The 20663-nt window shown below is 44.5% G+C and overlaps 1 protein-coding gene across 1 annotated transcript in view; it reads left to right on the plus strand.

Moving 5' to 3' along the window:
* Positions 1-20663, plus strand: part of BARX2 (BARX homeobox 2) — a 91943-nt gene that overhangs the window by 64405 nt on the left and 6875 nt on the right. Inside the window, exons 2-3 of the mRNA XM_061406433.1 lie at positions 11983-12280; positions 17666-17750. Of these exons, the coding sequence (XP_061262417.1) occupies positions 11983-12280; positions 17666-17750 (383 nt within the window). The remainder of the gene's footprint in view (positions 1-11982; positions 12281-17665; positions 17751-20663) is intronic.

The following is a 20663-nucleotide window of genomic DNA, read 5'->3' on the forward strand; positions in this document are numbered from 1 at the left end:
TCCTCTAAAGTCAGGAACAAGACAAGGGTGCCCACTTTCACCATTACTATTCAACATAGTTTTGGAAGTTTTGGCCACAGCAATCAGAGCAGAAAAAGAAATAAAAGGAATCCAAATTGGAAAAGAAGAAGTAAAACTCTCACTATTTGCAGATGACATGATCCTCTACATAGAAAACCCTAAAGAGTCCACCAGAAAATTACTAGAAATAATCAATGACTACAGTAAAGTTGCAGGATATAAAATCAACACACAGAAATCCCTTGCATTCCTATACACTAATAATGAGAAAACAGAAAGAGAAATTAAGGAAACAATTCCATTCACCATTGCAACGGAAAGAATAAAATACTTAGGAATATATCTACCTAAAGAAACTAAAGACCTATATATAGAAAACTATAAAACACTGGTGAAAGAAATCAAAGAGGACACTAATAGATGGAGAAATATACCATGTTCATGGATTGGAAGAATCAATATAGTGAAAATGAGTATACTACCCAAAGCAATTTATAGATTCAACGCAATCCCTATCAAGCTACCAACAGTATTCTTCACAGAGCTAGAACAAATAATTTCACAATTTGTATGGAAATACAAAAAACCTCGAATAGCCAAAGCGATCTTGAGAAAGAAGAATGGAACTGGAGGAATCAACCTACCTGACTTCAGGCTCTACTACAAAGCCACAGTTATCAAGACAGTATGGTACTGGCACAAAGACAGAAATATTGATCAATGGAATAAAATAGAAAGCCCAGAGATAAATCCACGCACATATGGACACCTTATCTTCGACAAAGGAGGCAAGAATATACAATGGATTAAAGACAATCTCTTTAACAAGTGGTGCTGGGAAATCTGGTCAACCACTTGTAAAAGAATGAAACTGGACCACTTTCTAACACCATACACAAAAATAAACTCAAAATGGATTAAAGATCTAAACGTAAGACCAGAAACTATAAAACTCCTAGAGGAGAACATAGGCAAAACACTCTCCGACATACATCACAGCAGTATCCTCTATGACCCACCTCCCAGAATATTGGAAATAAAAGCAAAAATAAACAAATGGGACCTAATTAACCTTAAAAGCTTCTGCACATCAAAGGAAACTATTAGCAAGGTGAAAAGACAGCCTTCAGAATGGGAGAAAATAATAGCAAATGAAGCAACCGACAAACAACTAATCTCAAAAATATACAAGCAACTCCTACAGCTCAACTCCAGAAAAATAAACGACCCAATCAAAAAATGGGCCAAAGAACTAAATAGACATTTCTCCAAAAAAGACATACAGATGGCTAACAAACACATGAAAAGATGCTCAACATCACTCATTATCAGAGAAATGCAAATCAAAACCACTATGAGGTACCATTTCACACCAGTCAGAATGGCTGCGATCCAAAAGTCTACAAATAATAAATGCTGGAGAGGGTGTGGAGAAAAGGGAACCCTCTTACACTGTTGGTGGGAATGCAAACTAGTACAGCCACTATGGAGAACAGTGTGGAGATTCCTTAAAAAACTGGAAATAGAACTGCCTTATGATCCAGCAACCCCACTGCTGGGCATACACACTGAGGAAACCAGAAGGGAAAGAGACACGTGTACCCCAATGTTCATCGCAGCACTGTTTATAATAGCCAAGACGTGGAAGCAACCTAGATGTCCATCAGCAGATGAATGGATAAGAAAGCTGTGGTACATATACACAATGGAGTATTACTCAGCCATTAAAAAGAATACATTTGAATCGGTTCTAATGAGGTGGATGAAACTGGAGCCTATTATACAGAGTGAAGTAAGCCAGAAGGAAAAACATAAATACAGTATACTAACGCATATATATGGAATTTAGAAAGATGGTAACAATAACCCGGTGTACGAGACAGCAAAAGAGACACTGATGTATAGAACAGTCTTATGGACTCTGTGGGAGAGGGAGAGGGTGGGAAGATGTGGGAGAATGGCAATGAAACATGTAAAATATCATGTAGGAAACGAGTTGCCAGTCCAGGTTCGATGCATGATGCTAGTTGCTTGGGGCTGGTGCACTGGGACGGCCCAGAGGGATGGTGTGGGGAGGGAGGAGGGAGGAGGGTTCGGGATGGGGAACACATGTATACCTGTGGCGGATTCATTTTGATATTTGGCAAAACTAATACAATTATGTAAAGTTTAAAAATAAAATAAAATTGGAAGAAAAAAATAAAATGTTTATGTAAGTGTATGTTTAGGTATTGGGATGAATTACATCAATTATCAACAAAAACAGAGAACAATTTTTAACATATGATACAATTTTAATAAATACAAACTCACTTTCACCCGCTGTAAACAATTTGAAAGTCTTCTTTCTTTATGTGTGTTTTTATAAAAAAAATTAATTAAAAAATTACTTATTTATTGGCTGCACGGGCTTTTCTCTAGTTGCAGTGAGCAGGGGCTACTCTTTAGCTGAGGTGCATGGGATTCTTATGGCAGTGGCTTCTCTTGTGGAGCACAGGCTCTACGGGCTTCAGTCGTTGTGGTGCATGGGCTCAGTTGCCCCATAGCATGTGGGATCCTCTTGGACCAGGGATCTAACTGGTGTGCCCTGTGATGTCAGGCAGACTCATAACCACTGGAACACCAAGGAAGTCCCTATATGGATAATCTTTTTTTTTTTTTGGAAATGAGTTGTCTGAGGAGACACACATGCTGATAAAGCAAGAGACTTTTTGTTTTTTTTTGTTTGTTTGTTTTTTTTGGGGGGGGCTATTAGTAGTAATGAGAGTTAATTTTAGGGGTATAGTTAACAGGAAGAGAAAATTCTCAACTTGTGAAGAATCATCCCAGTCATGTGTCATTGTTTTCTCAGTATAAATGGATCCTTTGCAGTGTATAAGGAAATGTAGAAAATTGTTTTATTTGTGGCCAAGGTAGTAGAGACTTATAAGGAAGGTCTGCAAAGTTTATCACTGGCTGATGGCCCAAAAGAGAAAAAAAATTCTCTAGAGAGTTTTGCCATGTGTTAGTACTCTAACTCTCTTGTTAAACTTTTTTTTTTTTTTGAGAATTATAATAAAATTATTTATCTTAGTGACTTTCAATAACTTTGAAAAACGTGTGTGTTGAATTTTCAAGCTACATTAATTTTGAGAACTATAGTTAAACATATTTGAGTATTTAAATCATTTTTTCTTTGTACTATAATGTCAGTAAAATGATATGGCCATATTCTTTTTTTTTTTTTTTTGACAGCTTTAATTTTTCAGCACTTTATTATTTTTTTTTATTTGATAAATTTAACGCCTTTTATTGCCATACCTCATTTTACTGTGCTTTGCTTTAGTGAGCTTTGTAGATACATGTTTTTGTTTTGTTTTTTTTTTCCTTGTTAATTTTCTGTTTAGTTGATCTATCCATAAGTGTGAGTGGGGTATTAAAGTCTCCCACTATTATTGTGTTATTGTTAATTTCTCCTTTCATACTTGTTAGGATTTGTCTTACATACTGCGGTGCTCCCATGTTGGGTGGATATATATTTATAATTGTTATATCTTCTTCTTGGATTGATCCTTTGATCATTATGTAGTGACCTTCTTTGTCTCTTTTCACAGCCTTTGTTTTAAAGTCTAATTTATCTGATACGAGTATTGTGACTCCTGCTTTCTTTTGGTCCCAATTTGCATGGAAAATCTTTTTCCAGCCCTTCACTTTCAGTCTGTATGTGTCCCCTGTTTTGAGGTGGGTCTCTTGTAGACAACATATGTAGGGGTCTTGTTTTTGTATCCATTCAGCCAGTCTTTGTCTTTTGGTTGGGGCATTCAACCCATTACGTTTAAGGTAATTACTAATAAGTATGATCCCGTTGCCATTTACTTTATTGTTTTGGGTTCGAGTTTATAATCTTGGATAATCTTCAAGAATGGTAAGGGAGGAGGCTTCCCTGGTGGTCCAGTGGTTAAGACTTTACCTTCCAACACAGGGGATTTGGGTTTGATCCCTGGTCAGGGAGCTAAGATCCCATATGCCTCAGGGCCAAAAAGCTAAAGCATGAAACAGAAGCAATATTGTAACAAATTCAATAAAGACTTTAAATAATGGTCCATGTTAAAAAGAATCTTAAAAAAAGATTATTCTTATAGACAAACAAGCACTGAACTTTGATGTCTGGTTGCCACTTACCCTCAGCTTAGCCTTTTCTTAGTCCACCTTCAACACAAGATGAGGCACGTTAATTTTAACCATGCATCTCTGTTTGCCCTGCAATTTTTAGTGATTGACTTTGGTATGGTCCTGTGTGCCACCACCTTCATCCTTCTTTGCCTGCAACTAACCTTGGGAAGGGCTATGAATTGTTTATCCAGGTGTGCAAAACCACAGTAGTTATTGCTTGATGGTTTTAGGGGACGTCACTGGTACTAGTGGTAAAGAACCCACCTGCCAAGGCAGGAGACATAAGAGACGTGGGTTCAGTCTCTGAGTTGGGAAGATCCCCTGGAGGAGGGAATGGCAACCTGCTCCAGTATCCTTGCTTGGAGATCGCATGGGCAGAGGAGCCTGGTGGGCTGTGGTCCACGGGGTCGCAAAGAGTCAGACATGACTGAAGCGACTTAGCACACATGCACTGGCTAGATGAGCCCTCTCACCGATTTACTCTAGCTGTCTTGTTTTGCTGTTAGGGCATGTAAAGACCCCCACTTGGCAGAGAGAAGCTGGCATATTCTAGTGTTGCTGAATCTTGCTTTTCATGCATATGTGCAGAGGATAAGAAGAGAATGCATGCGTAGCTTACAATTAAGTCTGCTTTCTTGCTAAGTCCAACTTCCACTGAGCTCATTCACGGAGCATCAAACCATTGAAGTGAAAAGAGGAAAGAAAGAGAGCTAACGGCAATTAAATGCATTTCATCTGTATAGTAATCTACACGGGGAAATTATTATTACTCCTGCTTTACAGAAGAGGAAATTGAAACTAAGAAAGTTTTCCTAACCTGCTCAAGGTCCCTCCAGGAGTCAGTGAGGTCCCGTTCTTTCCATTGTCCTAGCTTACCAGCCAATGTGTAGGGATGTGAGTCCATGGGAGCCATTTGGTATGGGTGGTTTTATGATTTTCCCCAGGAAACTCAGCCAGAGCTCCCCAGTTGTTCCACCGAGTCTGTCTTTTAGGTTAACTGAATACATCTCTACCCATGTCTCTGTGTATGCTGCCTCTGTTCCTCAGAAGCTTTCTGCGGGTATATAGGTCACACATTCCCAGGACATAAATCAGTCAAGCAGGCAGCTTAGAGATCCTTATCCACTCAGACCTTTGACCTTCGCTTGTGTCAACCAGAATGTGGGTGTAGAGAGCCAATGTAGGGACTTGGTGTCTTGGAGGAATGGAAGAGGAACCCCTAGGAGGTGTATGGGTGCCGACATGGTGCTCTGGGGTTCAAGTCCTGCTGTAGCTAGGGGTAGACTGGTGTCTACCAGTGGGGAAGGAGGAATTATGTTGGGGAGCTGTGCCTGAAATTGGCCATTCTGGACTGTGCCCATACTCGGCCCAGTTGCATTCACGTGTGTCACTTCCACTCAGTTTGCAGAATCCACTTGGGCTTCCCAGGTGGCTCAGCAGTAAATAATCCAACTGCCAATGCAGGAGACGAGGGTTTGATTCCTGGGTGGAGAAGATCCCCTGGAGGAGGAAATGGCAACCCACTGCAGTATTCTTGCCTGGGCAATCCCAAAGACAGAGAAGCCTGGCCAGCTACAGTCTATGGGGTCACAAAAGAGTTGGACAAGACTGAGCAGCTAAACAACTTGCGGAATCCACGCGATGGAACATTCTGTTTAGCCTCCTGAATGTTCCACTTCTTCCCAGGCTGCCGGGGATGTCCCTGAGCATCAGCCTATCACAAATGTGCTCAGGTTTTCTAATCCCAAAACAGTTTCTCAAAACTGTCCCACATTTGGCAGGCAGCTATTTCTAGGTTGACAGTACACGCAGTTACGTGATACCCATCTTACAGCCTTATTGGTCTGGGGGCTGGGTTAAACAAAACAGCTATTAGAAGATGCATTCACTGTGGTCATGTTTATATTCCTTTTGTCAACTAAAATGTGTTTGTTTAAACAAAGTCTTTGGTTTATGACAGTCATTACTCCCTCTCAGTAGCAGATAATGTGCTCAAATTTCCCAAGTGTATGTAAATGATCCAGGGTGGCTGGGCAGCTGTCTTCAGTCAACATTTTCACATAGTGATAATTCTCAGGAAAAGGAAAAGGCATACTTAATACATAGTGTTATACATTATCTGCCTTCTCAGTAACCCAAGTGGCCCCCCTCCATTGTATGTGCTCATTTATCATTTCCCCTCTATTTTTAAAACCTAAATTCGATTTTTTAACCAAAATGTAAATAGGGGGCTAGATGATTTCATAGGACTTCTGTGAGAATGTGAAATGGGAGTGTGTAAGTGCTTGGTGGAATGAAAGCTCTGGGTACTGTTTTGTTGGAAATCAGGTCATATATTAAAACAAGGAAAGACAGGGAGCAGCTGGCTGGAGTATATTGGGTCTCACTTTTCTGCTCTCTGGTTTGCCTCTCAGGAGACGCCCCGCTTTGCTGCACACACAGAACCCACCCTGTGTCCTGGTGCAGCCATGCTGTTCTTTCCTTAGGGACACACATCAAATACTAAAAACACAATATGGTGTCTCACTGCGATTGTGTTTATTTACGATGATGGCCTCCCTGAACCCTCCAAACATTTATCAGCATCCCAGAGGCCTCGTGGGTATCTCCAACATCAGAAGGTGCTCTTTTCACTGAGTGAAGTTGCTCAGCCATGTCTGACTCTTTGCAACCTCATGGACTGTAGCCCCTCCAGGCTTCTTTGTCCATGGGATTCTCCAGGCAAGAATCCTGGAGTGGGTAGCCATTCCCTTCTCCAGGGGATCTTCCCAACCCAGGGATCGAACCTGCATCTCCTGTGTCTCCTGCATTGGCAGGAGGGTTCTTTACTGTCTGAGCCACCAGGGAAACCTACTGGGGGAGTACAATTTTGTTACTGAACCTGCATCAGAGTATTGGGTAAAGATTCCTGAAATTATAAACTTCGGTGATTAGAATGTTGCCTTAAATCACTACCATTCTTCTGAAGTTTTTTATTTTGTTTGCGTTTTTTTAATGTGAGGTTTTCATTGGGTTTAAACTTTGTGGAATCAAATATTATAAATCTCCAAAAGCCATTTTTAAATACCCATAATTGCTTTCAGCCTATAGAGACCAGGATTGTCAAAAGAATAATTTTTCCCAATGGCACCCCACTCCAGTACTCTTGCCTGGAAAATCCCATGGACGGAGGAGCCTGGTAGGCTGCCCATGGGGTCGCTACGAGTCGGACATGACTGACTTCACTTTCACTTTTCACTTTCATGCATTGGAGAAAGAAATGGCAACCCACTCCAGTGTCCTTGCCTGGAGAATCCCAGGGACAGAGGAGCCTGGTGGGCTGCCGTCTATGGGGTCGCACAGAGTCGGACACGACTGAAGCGACTTAGCAGTAGCAGCAGTAATCTGTAAGGTCAGGGGAAGTCTAATACATTTTTAGTAGGATTTGCTTTTTTAGAGACTAACAAGTTGATTCTAAAATTCAACTGAAAAAATTAATTAATGACAATAGCCAAAAAAGTTTTGTAGAAAGAATAAAAAGGGGAAATTTGTTCTATAATAAAACTCCCCAATACCCCACAATAATAAAAGTGGAATGGTCTTATAATAGGATCATATATTAGTTCAGTAGAGTCCAGAAACAGATACATGTATATATAAAGTAATCCATCTATTTCTAAGGCCCCATAGGACCCAGTGTATCTGTAGCATTCTACTCAATGACAACTGAAATCTGATTACAGAAGCCTTGAGCATGAAGATCTTTAGTATTTTTTAAAGGAATATATTCAAGGATTTTACCCAGTACACCCCTAAAATGTTTTTCAGAAATCCTCTCAAAGTAGTCTTCACTCTCCCCAAAGTGCAGACTCTCGGCAGCCCCCTCAAAATCTGCCCCTTTCTGTTCCACCCGGTTTCCTAACTCTAGCCTCCCCAACCCCACCTCCTCCTGCACACCCACCGCCCTCCTGTAGCAGCTCTACACCTGTTTATAACCATACTAATAGAGGGCAGCCCTTGAGAAGGGTGGTTCTTGTCCTAGTTTGGCTGCTTTTCTGCAAAGCAGGAAGCTCTCATACTTATGGTGACTAAAATTCCCCAGTAGACTCTCAGAATTCTGATAAACAGAAATTCCCAACTTCATTTCTTTAGGAACTTAATGTCTCAAAGCTGATACTTTAAGTAATGGACTAGTAAGATTTGGGGAATTGTTGGCTATCTGTTTAGGAAAAATAAAGTGACATGTCTATATTTTACCAAATAAACACTTTGTAACTGTGGGTTTCAGTAGATTAGAATATACATTATTAGATTTAGAACTTATGTATATTTGTGAATATGTGCATGCTAAGCCGCTTCAGTCATGACTGACTCTGTGCAGCCCTAATCTATGGACTGTAGCCTGCCAGGCTTCTCTGTCCATGGAATTCTCCAGGCAAGAATAATGGAGTGGGCAAGAATAATGGAGTGCCAGGCCTTCCTTCAGGGGATCTTCCTGACTCAGGTATGGAACCCGTGTCTCTTAAGTCTCCTGCATTGGCAGGCGGGTCTTTACCACCAGCGCCACCTGGGAAGTCCATGTTTGTGTATACACAGGGGCAGTTATGGAAGTTTACCTCTAAGATTTGGAATTGAAAACTGAGAGGGGAGACCTTTATTTTATATATTTCCAATTACTTTAAAGTTCTTTTATAACAAATTGTGTTACATTGGTAATGAGAAACAAAGTAGTGAATTTTGCCGGTGGTCCAGTGGTGAAGAATCCTCTTGCCAATTCAGGGGACACAGGTTTGATCCCTGGTGCAGGAAGATTCCACATGCCTCAAAGCAACTAAGCCCGTGTGCCACAGCTGTTGAAGCCCGTGCATCTAGAGCTTTTGCTTAGCAATAGGAGGAGCCACTGCAATGAGAAGCCTGCCTGCTACCAGGAAAAGCAACCCCTGCTCACTGCAACGAGAGAAAGTCTTCATAGTAACAAAGACTCAGTGCAGCCATAAATAAATAAACAATTTTTTAAAAATAGTAGTATAAGAAGCTTTTAGATCGTTTCTTTTTGAAGAAGCAGCATTTCATAATGTATACAGATACAAAACCACTGTACAAGGTATCCTACTTTTTCTTATTATAAAATATCATTCCCAGATTCTTTTCTTTAAAAGAAAGAAGAAAACCTTAAGTGTTAGCCTTGTCTGGATAGTTATTGGAAATAGTAGCCCTTGATGATTTATTGTTTAACAACTTTGTGGTTTCTACTGGGTCTTATCAGACATGTGGTCAAAGAACAGGAGAAGTTACCTGTTTTCGTAGTTGTGACTGGGGTCTAAAAACAGAAGCATGGAAATGAGTAAGAAGAGAAATGCCAGCCTAGAGGAGAGAGCATACACATAGCACGCAGGAGCTTTTGTGAACGCTAAACAAGTGTGAGTGTTATCTGGCTCAGATATTCGCCTTGCTCTTGTAGTGAGTTGTCGGGGCTGGGCTGAGTCCCAAAGGGCACCCCAGAACTTCCTGTTTTCGTCATATATCAAGATGGGCTCGGGATGAAAGGTGCTTTCATGACATTAGTATGAAAGTGAACAAGTGAAAGTGTTAGTGGCTCAGTCTTGTATCCTCTATCCATGGGATTCTCCAGGCAAGAATACTGGAGTGGGTAACCATTCCCTTCTCCAGCGGATCTTCCCAACCCAGAGATTGAACCTGGGTCTCCAGCAATGCAGGCAGATTTTTTTTTTTTACCATCTGAGCCGCCTTATATGAGGAAGCCCCATATAAGAGCTTGAAGAATTCTTCGAAATTATCTCCTTTTACTCACTTTACAGCTGATAAAACTGAGGCCCAGAGGGATAAAATGATTTCCATAGGTAGTGATAGTGACATTTTAAACACAGTTCTATGGAATAATGGAAAGGAAGGACTTTTTCACTTGAGCCTTAAAAGTATCAGCAAATAAGAAATGGTGCAGCCCTCAAGCCACTCAGCCCTCAGCCACTACCCCCGCCCCTTGGTGAGCCTGAGGGAACTCAGGAGGGAGACCAACAGGCTGCAGGCTGCCCACTACCCCTGACCACTGCAGCTGCCCCCAGCGGTGCACCCCGAGGGGGCTCAGGAGAAGAAGGAAGGGCTCAGCTATACTGGCCCCAAATAGCTGAGGTGCATATCAAAGGAATGACTTTAGTGAGTCCAGATTTGTTCTTCTCTTGTGCGGAAAAGTGCTAAATCCATTAACTTGGGATGTCTGTGTTTTCTCTCTCCTTCTCTTTTTAAAGCTTTTATTGGAGTATAGTTGCTTTACAATGTTGTGTTAGTTTTGGCTGTACAGCAAAAAGAATCACCCATATGTATACATATATCTGCTCTTTTTTGGATTTCCTTCCCATTTAGGTCATCATAAAGGACTGAGTGGAGCTCCTTGTACTATACAGCCGGTTCTCATTAGTTATGTATTTTATACATAGTAGTGTATGTATATCAACCCCAATATCCCAGTTCATCCCACCAACCCTTCCCCCTTGTTGTCCATGCATTTATTCTCTACGTCTGTGTCTCTATTCATACTCTGGAAATTTAAGTTCATCTGTACCATTTTTCAAGATTCCACATATAAGTGATCTTATAGGATATTTGTTTCTCTCTTTCTGACTTACTTCACACTGTACGACAGTCTCTAGGTCTGTCCATGGTTTTCTTTAGTTAATAGTAATCCTTTGATGTTGTGACCACCTAGTCTTTGTTGCAAATATTCCTATATATCCTGGCTCCTCCCCTACCTCTTCAGAGCAGTCCCTTGGAGCTATCTGCAAAGATGCTCCTGGGCTTCATGTCTTAAGAAAGTCCCTAAAATATAAAACATAACTCTCAACTTTTAGGTTGTACAATTCTTTTCAGTCAACAAAAGAGAAAACGTATTTTTGGACAGGAAAGGTCTCCTCTCTTAAAATTCAGAAGAGGCACAGAACTGTCTGGGAACTACCACGCCTCACGACCCCAGCACACCCTGGGGCAGACATTGCTAATCAACCCCAGCTCTCTTCCATCAGCTGGACTCTGACCCAGCCTGAGAATCCTCCTTAACATAGAGCTGGAGGCAGCCACTATAACAGATCTGAATTTTCATGTGAATTAAAATCTTTTGGGCCCCTCTTTTCTAAATGATGCATCTATGTGATTCATGGTGTGGTAACTGCCCCGTAGTTCAAGCCAGAAGAACCTAGTTTGACTCCTAAATGTGCTTGTTTCTAGCTCTGTGACACCGTCTAAGTCCTTTAGCCTTTCTGGCCAGAACTGTTTTCTTGTCTCTGAAATGAGGGAGTTGAAGTAACTTTTAAGCATCTTTCTACCTCCGAAAAATGTTTTGATTCAATGTTTGTAGACTTCCCAGGAAGAATTTATACTTAGAACCATGTATTTTTTATAAAGACCGGAGGTGGTTCTCAGGTACTTTGTATATTACGAATCTATTTCAGATTCCTTAAGTCTTCAGTTCCTTGCTTTATCTGACTACTTCCTTCTATCTGCTGTGTCATTGACCCATATCTGTGAAACCAGAATTTAAAGATTCTAAAGGAAGAGATGAGGAAAGAGTCATTTAAAACCAGAGGGATTTTGGGACCCTCTTCTTTGTCCTGTAAGACTTGAATGTTCTCACCCATTAGGCTGATCTAACCTGCATGTGTTCTGTCCGCCCAGCCTTCCCCATTTATACCCGGTTGTGAACAGGAGGCCCTGCCAGGCAGACGGGTCTCACTGTGGGGTCCTCTGGGATCTCTGGCCCCCTTTCTCTCCCCGCCCCTGCCCCGCCCCATGTGACTCGCCTCCCTGTTTGTCTTCCAGGCCCCACTTCCCTCCGGGCATATCCTCTCCTCTCGGTGATCACCCGACAGCCCACGGTCATCTCCCATCTGGTCCCCACCACCCCGGGAATCGCCCAGGTTCTGTCCCGCCACCCGGCCACTGAAGCTGCCTCTGCGGAGGCCCCAGGCGAGAACCACGGGAGCAGCGAGTCTGAGACGGAACAGCCCACGCCCCGGCAGAAAAAGCCCCGCCGGAGCCGCACCATCTTCACCGAGCTGCAGCTCATGGGCCTGGAGAAGAAATTCCAGAAGCAGAAGTACTTGTCCACCCCAGACAGGTGAGGACACGGGGAAGGGACTGTTCCAGGAAAGGCCCTTGAGAAGGGAGACTCCTTTTGCTCTCAATGTGGCATGGAGGGCCACAAGGACTGTTCTAGGGTTTGTGCAGGACACTAGGGCAGGAGTCTGTCCACGCCTCAGCTCAAGTAATCTCAGCCTTGGTTAAACAAAAGCCAGCCCACCTGAGTGCTTCCTAGGTGGTGCAGTGGTAAGGAATCTGTCTGCCAGTGCAGGAGATGCAAGAGACCCAGGTTTGATCCCTGGGTGGGGAAAATCCCCTGGAGTAGGAAATGGTCAACTCACTCCAGTATCATTGCCTGGAAAATTCCACAGACAGAGGAGCCTGGTGGGCTAATTATAGTCCATGGGGTTGCAGAAGAGTCAGACACGACTGAGCCATTAAGCACACACATAGCTCACCTGAATTCATCATACTTAGTCCCAGAAGCCTGCCTGATGCTGAATTTTTACTCCTCACTGCATCTCTGTATGTTAACTACTGCAGTACAACAAGCATGGTGAAAGTGAAAGTTGTGTCCGACTCTTTGTGACCCCATGGACTATACAGTCCATGGAATTCTCCAGCAGAATACTGGAGTAGGTACTCCTTCCCTTCTCCAGGGGATCTTCCCAACCCAGGGATTGAACCCAGGTCTCCCGCATTGCAGGCAGATTATTTACCAGCTGAGCCGCAAGGGAAGCCCAGCAAGCTTGTTTACCATACAACAAGCATGGTAAAGCTTAGCAAATGGTTGCCCAGGCGCTCAGCTGGGAAACAGGTTTGGTGTTTAAAACCACTGACACTTAGGATCAGATGCACTGGGACTAGACCTGGAGTTGAGGTCCATGATCTTCCCAGGCTTCTGCCTACCCTCCAACCCCCAACTGGCTTAGCAGGCACACCTGGCTTCTGCATGGCAGCCTGGATTAATGGGGCTGCGGAGCTGTCAGATGTCCTGATGAACTTGACAGGTACCAAGTCAGAACCATTTGGCTGAGACCAAGAAGGACCTGGATGAAGGTCTCTTCTTTAAACCCTTTTGAGATCTCAGTGAGGGTGGCTATGACCCCTGCTTTACTCAGAGGCTTCAGTACCTCCCCACTTTCTTTAATTTAGCATCTTAGCAAAGAAATATGCCGCAAGAGTGTATGTTCTACCTTGTTCTTTCAAACTCACTCTGGAATGACTAGCCTAATGTGTGACCCTGTTTATTGGAAGGATTTTCAAGGTACTTTTGCTCTTTCTTTGCTTACTGCCTTGTCTATTTCAGGTCTGACCCTATTAAAGAGAAGGAAAGGAAACTCAAATGCATTTCAAGCTGTTTATTAGCTGCTCGATAAAAATTTGAGAGAGGAGCTTGCAAGTCATTGATTAAAAGGGAATTTGTTTACTGATTCAGTTAGTTGAGCTCCCAGCAGCTGTGTGCAAGGCATTGTGGCAGGGATTATGGGTCCAGAAGATAGCAGACAAGAGACTTGCTCTAGAGGAGGTCACGGGGAAGGATGTGGCTGCAGTAACCACATCACGACTTGGGGTGTGGATGCCAACATGTTCCTGAGGGCTCCAGGAGCACAAAAGTATTGCTGAGTGTATCTGGTGGCAGCTGGGAAGCCTTCTCAGAGGAGGCAGCACTTCAGAAGCACTTTGATCCCAGGAGGGAGAGGGCATCCCACAGAGGGAACAACGTGCGAAAGGCACAGATGTGCTGCTGGGCATGCTGAGTGCTCTGCAGGTGATAGATGTCTCCAGCTCCAGGAGTTGGGGGGTGGTGTATGGGGGGAGTGAGGCTGCAGAGATGAGAAGGACCCTGTATGTCTGACCAAAAGATGTGGACTTTGTTGTGCAGGCTGTGTGTCGGTAGCTGTGAAGAGCTGCAAGTGTTGTGGCCAGATTTATGTTTTATTTTTTTCATTTTTTATTTATTAAAAAAAATTTAGGCCATGCCCTATAGCATGTGGGATTTTAGTTCCTTGATCGGGAATCAAACTTAGGCCCCCTGCATGGGGAGCATGGAGTTTTAACCACTGGACTAGCAGGGAAGTCCCAAGATTTACATCTCGGAATCTTCATATTGGTAGCACCATACATAACAGAGAGGGAAGAGTGAGAAGAGATCGAGCAGGGAAAGCAGGTGGACAGAGTCCAGGGAAGGTTATTGAAAAGAATTAAGGTGGAGACAGTGGGAACAGAGACAAGAGAATAGATCTGAGACCTGTTGTGAAGCCAGAACAACAGAATTTCCATTGGCGTGAGGCAGACAGCTGAGAATTCTGTGGCTCCTGCCTGGGCCACCAGGGAAAGAGGGACAAGCATTAACTGAAGCTGGAAGGCAGAGGGCAGAGTGAGTTTGGTGAGGAAAGAGTGCATTCTGTTTTGGACATGTGCAATTTGGGGCACCTTCAGGCAGAGGATGGAGGCAGGTCTGTGGTTTGGGGATTAATAGATGAGATCTCTGGGGCTTCCCTGGTGGCTCAGATGGTAAAGAATCTGCCTGCAATGAAGGAGACCTGGATTCGATCCCTGGGTCGAGAAGATGCCCTGGAGAAGGGAATGGGTACCCACTCCAGTATTCTTGCCTGGAAAATCCCATGGACAGGGGAGCCTGGCCGGCTACAGTCCATAGGGTCGCAAAGTGTTGAATACAATTAAGTGACTAAGCACACTCACGCGCGCGCACACGCACGCACACACACACACACACACACGGTGTTCTGCTATTCTGATGCTCCCTGGTGTAACGAAGCACCTCCTGCACTCAACACACGTGGAGTACAGGAGGTGGAGTGGGCATCTGGATTTATGAATCAGCACACTCAAGATGACATTCTAGGCTTATTTTAGAAGTTAGAATTTTTTTTTTAGCAGAAATGTTAGTTCCAAATCAACCTCCTAGGGCTTCCTGCTACCTGCCCAGGCACCTCTCAGGTGAGCTTGATTCACTTGCCTGCAGAAGAGGACCATCTGGCTGGCGTGGAGGCTGCCGCCCAAGCTGCCCCACCAGCTGTTCCTCACCTCGTACGTGACCGGGGCCATGAGCACGCCTCCTCCCACGGCGCACACCCTCTTCCCCTGTGTTTGTTTCTCCAGTCTCCTAGGTGACCCCATTGAAGCGAATTTGCACAGGGAAGTGAGAATCTGTAACGGCGGCAGGTAATGAGAGAGAGCTGATGACAGCGAAGTGTGTTTCTGGGGCCAGCATGAGTCAGGAGTGCATTTTTCCCAAGTGAGCTCATCCTGGTTTGCCAATGCTGTGGCAGAGCTGTGAACTGATCCTTCCATTCACTGATGCACCTGACGGCCTTAGGTGAACTGGCCAGGAAGGCTATGGAGAGGGGGGAAGCCCTCTGCCTCCAGGGAGGTCTGGGAGACCCGTGGGATGGCCCCCCTGGGCTCTTGGTGTTTAAATGAATAGCTACCTGGGATGCCAAATTGTGGCCAGAAAGGCTACGATGCAAAATTTACCTATGCCCCCCGAAAAGCTATCCAGAGATACCGTAAACTGCTGTATGGTTGTTAATAACACTTTTGTTTATAGTGTACCCGCCGGGTGACAGGCATTGTTAGGTGCTTTGCATTAGCAGTTCTCAAAGGGTTTGGTCTTGGGACCCTTTTACATTCCTAAAAATTTTTGAGCCCCACCCCCCAGAAAACTTTTGTTGGTTAAACTATTGATATTTACCAAATTGAGTATTAAAGTTGAGAAAATTTAAAAATATTTAGTTACTCATTACAGGATAACAATATTAGACCTATCACATTAACATAAATAACAGTTTTTAAATTTAAAAATTTTCCAAAAAAGTGAGAAAAACTGATCTTGTTTTCACTTATGCAAATTTATGTCTACCTTAATAAAAAAAGTTTAGATTCTCATATGTGCTTCTTGGGCTTCCCAAGTGGTGCCAGTGGTAAAGAATCCACCTGCTAATGCAGGAGATGCAAAAGGCGCAGATTCAATCCCTGGATCGGGAAGATCCCCTGGAGAAGGAAATGGCAACCCACTCCAGTATTCTTGCCTGGAAAATTCTATGGACAGAGGAGCTTGGTGGGCTACAGTCCATGGGGTCACTGAGTCGGACACGATTGAATGCACACACACCTGGGCTGCAGGGCTTCATTAGTGGGGAGGCTAAGGACTGCTAGCACAAGGAATTTACTGGCTTCAGTCTGTTAATGACTTTCAATAAAACTGTCAGCTTACAGTAGCCCTTTTACTGGGCAAGCAGATAGGTGTGAATGGGGATTGAAGCCAGGAGCTGAAGTCCTTGAAGGAAAATGGTTTTTCTTATTGGAGATTGAATTGGGCACTCTGGTCCAAGCAGGGGGTCTGAGAAGGGTACCTGGCATGCCAGGAGCCACACCTGGAGCCTTCACTCCTGTACCACTGGTCTTCCTGATGGTGAGGTGTCGCTTGTTACTCCTCAAGTAGAGAAAGTTGAAGCTGAGGTGCTGTGCTTAGTCGCTCAGTCGTGTCCTATTCTTTGTGACCCCATGGACTGTAGCTGGCCAGGCTCCTCTGTCCATGGGGCAAGAATACTGGAGTGGATTGCCATGCCCTCCTCTGTGGGATCTTCCAACCAACCCAGGGATCGAACCCAGGTCTCCTGCATTGCAGGCGGATTCTTTACCAGATGAGCTACCAAGGAAGCCCCAGGGAAGCTTGGGTGCAGCTGAGGCTGTGTACCCAAGTCCCTTGGCCCAGGCTGGTGGCTCTGCAGGCTACAGAGAAATGTAGGACCACGATTGGCCATGGAATGGGGAGCAGGAAGGGGACGGATGTAATGTTCCTTTTGGAATCCGTAACAGTTGAGGGCAGGGATGAAAGATGAGTCAACCCGTCAAAACGTATTTTTGAGCCCTCGTTCTTGATTTAGAATGCGGTAAGCACGTTTGTGATTGTGAAGGAAGCAGTGGAGTCAGGGAGGCAGAAATAACTCATGAGAAGCAGAGACCAGCGAGAACTCAGAGCTCCCTGGTTGAGACGTGACCTGTGCAGAGGAAGCAACCTTCAAGGGGGTTTGTAGAGATAGCAGGGGTCGGGGGTGGGGGTTGCGGGAGGCTTACCACCGGGAAAAATGGGACTTTACCTTTCCTCCCCAGTTTGGATTTGGGGTCAGAGCCTTCATTTTATACAGGATCAGAGTAAAGAGTCTGTCAGGTCAGGGAGAGGACTTTGCAGTGAAGGTTCAGAAATTCCTTTCAGGTTCCATGTAGACAGTTCTTAGGCTTGGGCATCTATTTTTTAGCTTCACAGTTTCCTCCATAGGATTCTGGGAAGGAAAGCAGAGCTCTTTGGGAGGAACTGGTTTAATGGGGAGGTCCACGTGTTGGTAACAGGCCTTCCCCTCTTCCTCATCATCCCCCTGTCTCTCGTGCCTTCTAGGTTGGACTTGGCCCAGTCTCTGGGACTCACTCAACTGCAGGTGAAGACCTGGTACCAGAACCGCAGGATGAAATGGAAAAAAATGGTAAGAAAGAGAATAAGTCTTAACCATGGGCCCATCATGATCGGAAGAATTCTTACTACAGGGCTGGCAAGAAGGCAGGAAGGACCCTTTGGTGGATTGAGCTCCAGAGACTGGAAGGCCTTTTACCATGCTGGCTGGGAGGGAGGCCGTTTGAACAAAAGGATGAGCAATTCTTTCTGACCTGGATTTCCTGACCAGAAGGATATTCTTTTTCACAGTTTCATTGGAAATAAAAAGGAAGCCTCCAGACTTGTCTGTTGCTGCTTTTAACCCCACCTAAAATCCCACGGACGGAGGAGCCTGGTAGGCTGCAGTCCATGGGGTCGCTAAGAGTCGGACACGACTGAGCGACTTCACTTTCCCTTTTCACTTTCATGCATTGGAGGAGGAAATGGCAACCCATTCCAGTGTTCTTGCCTGGAGAATCCCAGGGACGGCAGGGCCTGGTGGGCTGCTGTCTCTGGGGTCGCTCAGAGTCGGACATGACTAAAGTGACTTAGCAGCAGCAGCAGCTAGCCTTTTCAAAGAACTTCCTTCCCACTCCCACCAATAGCTAAGAATAGAAGTCAGTCCTCTCTGTTTTTTAGAGGACATGTAGGGTGCACCTGCTCTTGTAGAATTCTCAACTCTAGTGGGCATCAGAGGAACCTGGGTGGCAGGTATGAATGCAGAACTCAAGGCCCTTCCTAAGATTCTGCTTTGCTGGCCCAAGGCAGGGAGTGTTAACTAGCACCCAGGTTCCTCTGATGCATATGGTATAGTGACTCTGATTTCCCAAATACCACTCTAGTGCCTTACAGATGAATTGTTCCCTATTTGGTTTTTAAATGAATTTATATAGCAATAGAAGGGGAAAATGTGGAAGCAGTGACAGATTTTATTTTCTTGGGCTCCAAAATCACTGTGGACAGTGGCTGTAGCCATGAAATTAAAAGACGCTTGCTCCTTGGAAGGAAAGCTATGAAAAACCTGCTGCTGCTGCTGCTAAGTCACTTCAGTCGTGTCCGACTCTGTGCAACCCCATAGACGGCAGCCCACCAGGCTCCCCCGTCCCTGGGATTCTCCAGGCAAGAACACTGGAGTGGGTTGCCATTTCCTTCTCCAATGCATGAAAGTGAAAAGTGAAAGTGAAGTCACTCAGTCATGTCCGACTCTCAGCCACCCCATGGACTGCAGCTTGCCAGGATCCTCTGTCCATGGGATTTTCCAGGCAAGAGTACTGGAGTGGGGTGCCATTGCCTTTTCCCTAGACAGCATATTAAAAAGCAGAGATAACACTTTGCCGACAAAGGTCCACATAGTCAAAGCTATGGTTTTTTCAGTAGCCATGTACAGATATAAGAGCTGGACCATAAAGAAGGCAGAGCGCCAAAGAACTGATGCTTTAGAATTGTGGTGCTGGAGAAGACTCTTGAGAGTCCCTTGGACTGCAAGGGGATCAAACCAGTCAGTCCTAAAGGAAATCAGTCTTGAATATTCACTGGAATGACTGATGCTAAAGCTGAAACTCCAATACTTTGGCCACCTGATGTGAAGAGCTGGCTCTTTGGAAAAGACCCTGATGCTGGGAAAGACTGAAGGCAAATGGAGAAAGGGCAGCTGAAGATGAGATAGTTACATAGCATCACTGACTCAATGGATATGAATTTGATCAAACTCTGGGAGATGCTGAAGGAAAGGGAAGCCTGGAGTGCTGCAATCCATGGAGTTGCACAAAGTTGGACACGACTTAGTGACTGAACAACAACAAATTAGTGTAAACAGCTCTTTAAAAAAGAAACATCTCTACATTTTAAGGACCTCATTTCATAATGGCTTAGCCCTCTCTTTTTCTTATTCAAAAAAAAGCAACAGTTAAATCCAGATTTTCCAAAGCAGTTGTCTCACTTCCAGTTTTGAAAATTCCAAGGGTCAAAGCCCAGAGAAAACAGGAGAGTTGGGAAGAGAGTGGGAAGAAACCTCTGACCCAGGCCTTTCCATGTTCTCGCTGGGTCTCTGGCCCCCTCTCCTATCCTGTGGACCGAGCATCTCAGGCCTGCCTGCATGATGTCCTAATTGCTAGGCCATCTGGTCACAAGCCTTGGTGTCTCAAGGGCTGGAGTATGAATTTTCTACAATGACCAAATAACTAAGACCTCCTTCCCCTGCACCAGCTACCTAGTTTTCAGAAACAAAAAGAGTTAATAGGCACTTTTTGATAATGGGTAATAGATTTGAGTTTTGTCCATTTTGTGTTTTTATCCAATATATGTATTTTTTTCTCTGAAAACTTTGGTTCTTGCTATTGCCTGCTAACAGGCTTCCAGATGGTGCTAGTGGTAAAGAACGAGCCTGCCAGTGCAGGAGACATAAGAGATGTAGGTTTGATCCAAGGGTCAGGAAGATACCCTGGAGGAAGAAATGGCAACCAAGTCCAGTGTTCTTTCCTGGAAAATTCCATGGGCAGAGGAGCCTGGTGGGCTACGGTCCATGGGGTCGCAAAGAGTCAGACATGACTGAGCACACACAAGCAAGAGTCCAGAGGAGAAGTGAAATATTGGGACAGCTTGCAGGGAGAAATTGAAATGGAAAGATAAATAAGATTCAATTAAACATGTTGTTGCTCCCCAACTTCTAGAATGCTCAGACACCCATGGAGCCTTTTAGGGGACTGATCTCTAAGGGAACCAGATCTGGGACCTGGAAACACTGGGCTGTGTTTCCCAGCGTGCCCCTCCCTGGTTGGTTTTGGGCAAGTCTCTTCACTGCTTTTTGTGCAAGTTCCACCACCCACCTCCTTCCCCGTCCCATCATCGTCATCAAAATTGATGTCTCCTGAGTGGCAGAGGCATTGTTTGAGTTGGTTATCAGCGATCTTTTCGTGACTCAAACGATGGAGGCACTGACAGCCCGCCAGCCCTGCCAGCACCGCCC

This window comes from Bos javanicus, chromosome 29 (assembly GCF_032452875.1).
Source record: "Bos javanicus breed banteng chromosome 29, ARS-OSU_banteng_1.0, whole genome shotgun sequence".
NCBI lineage: Eukaryota > Metazoa > Chordata > Mammalia > Artiodactyla > Bovidae > Bos > Bos javanicus.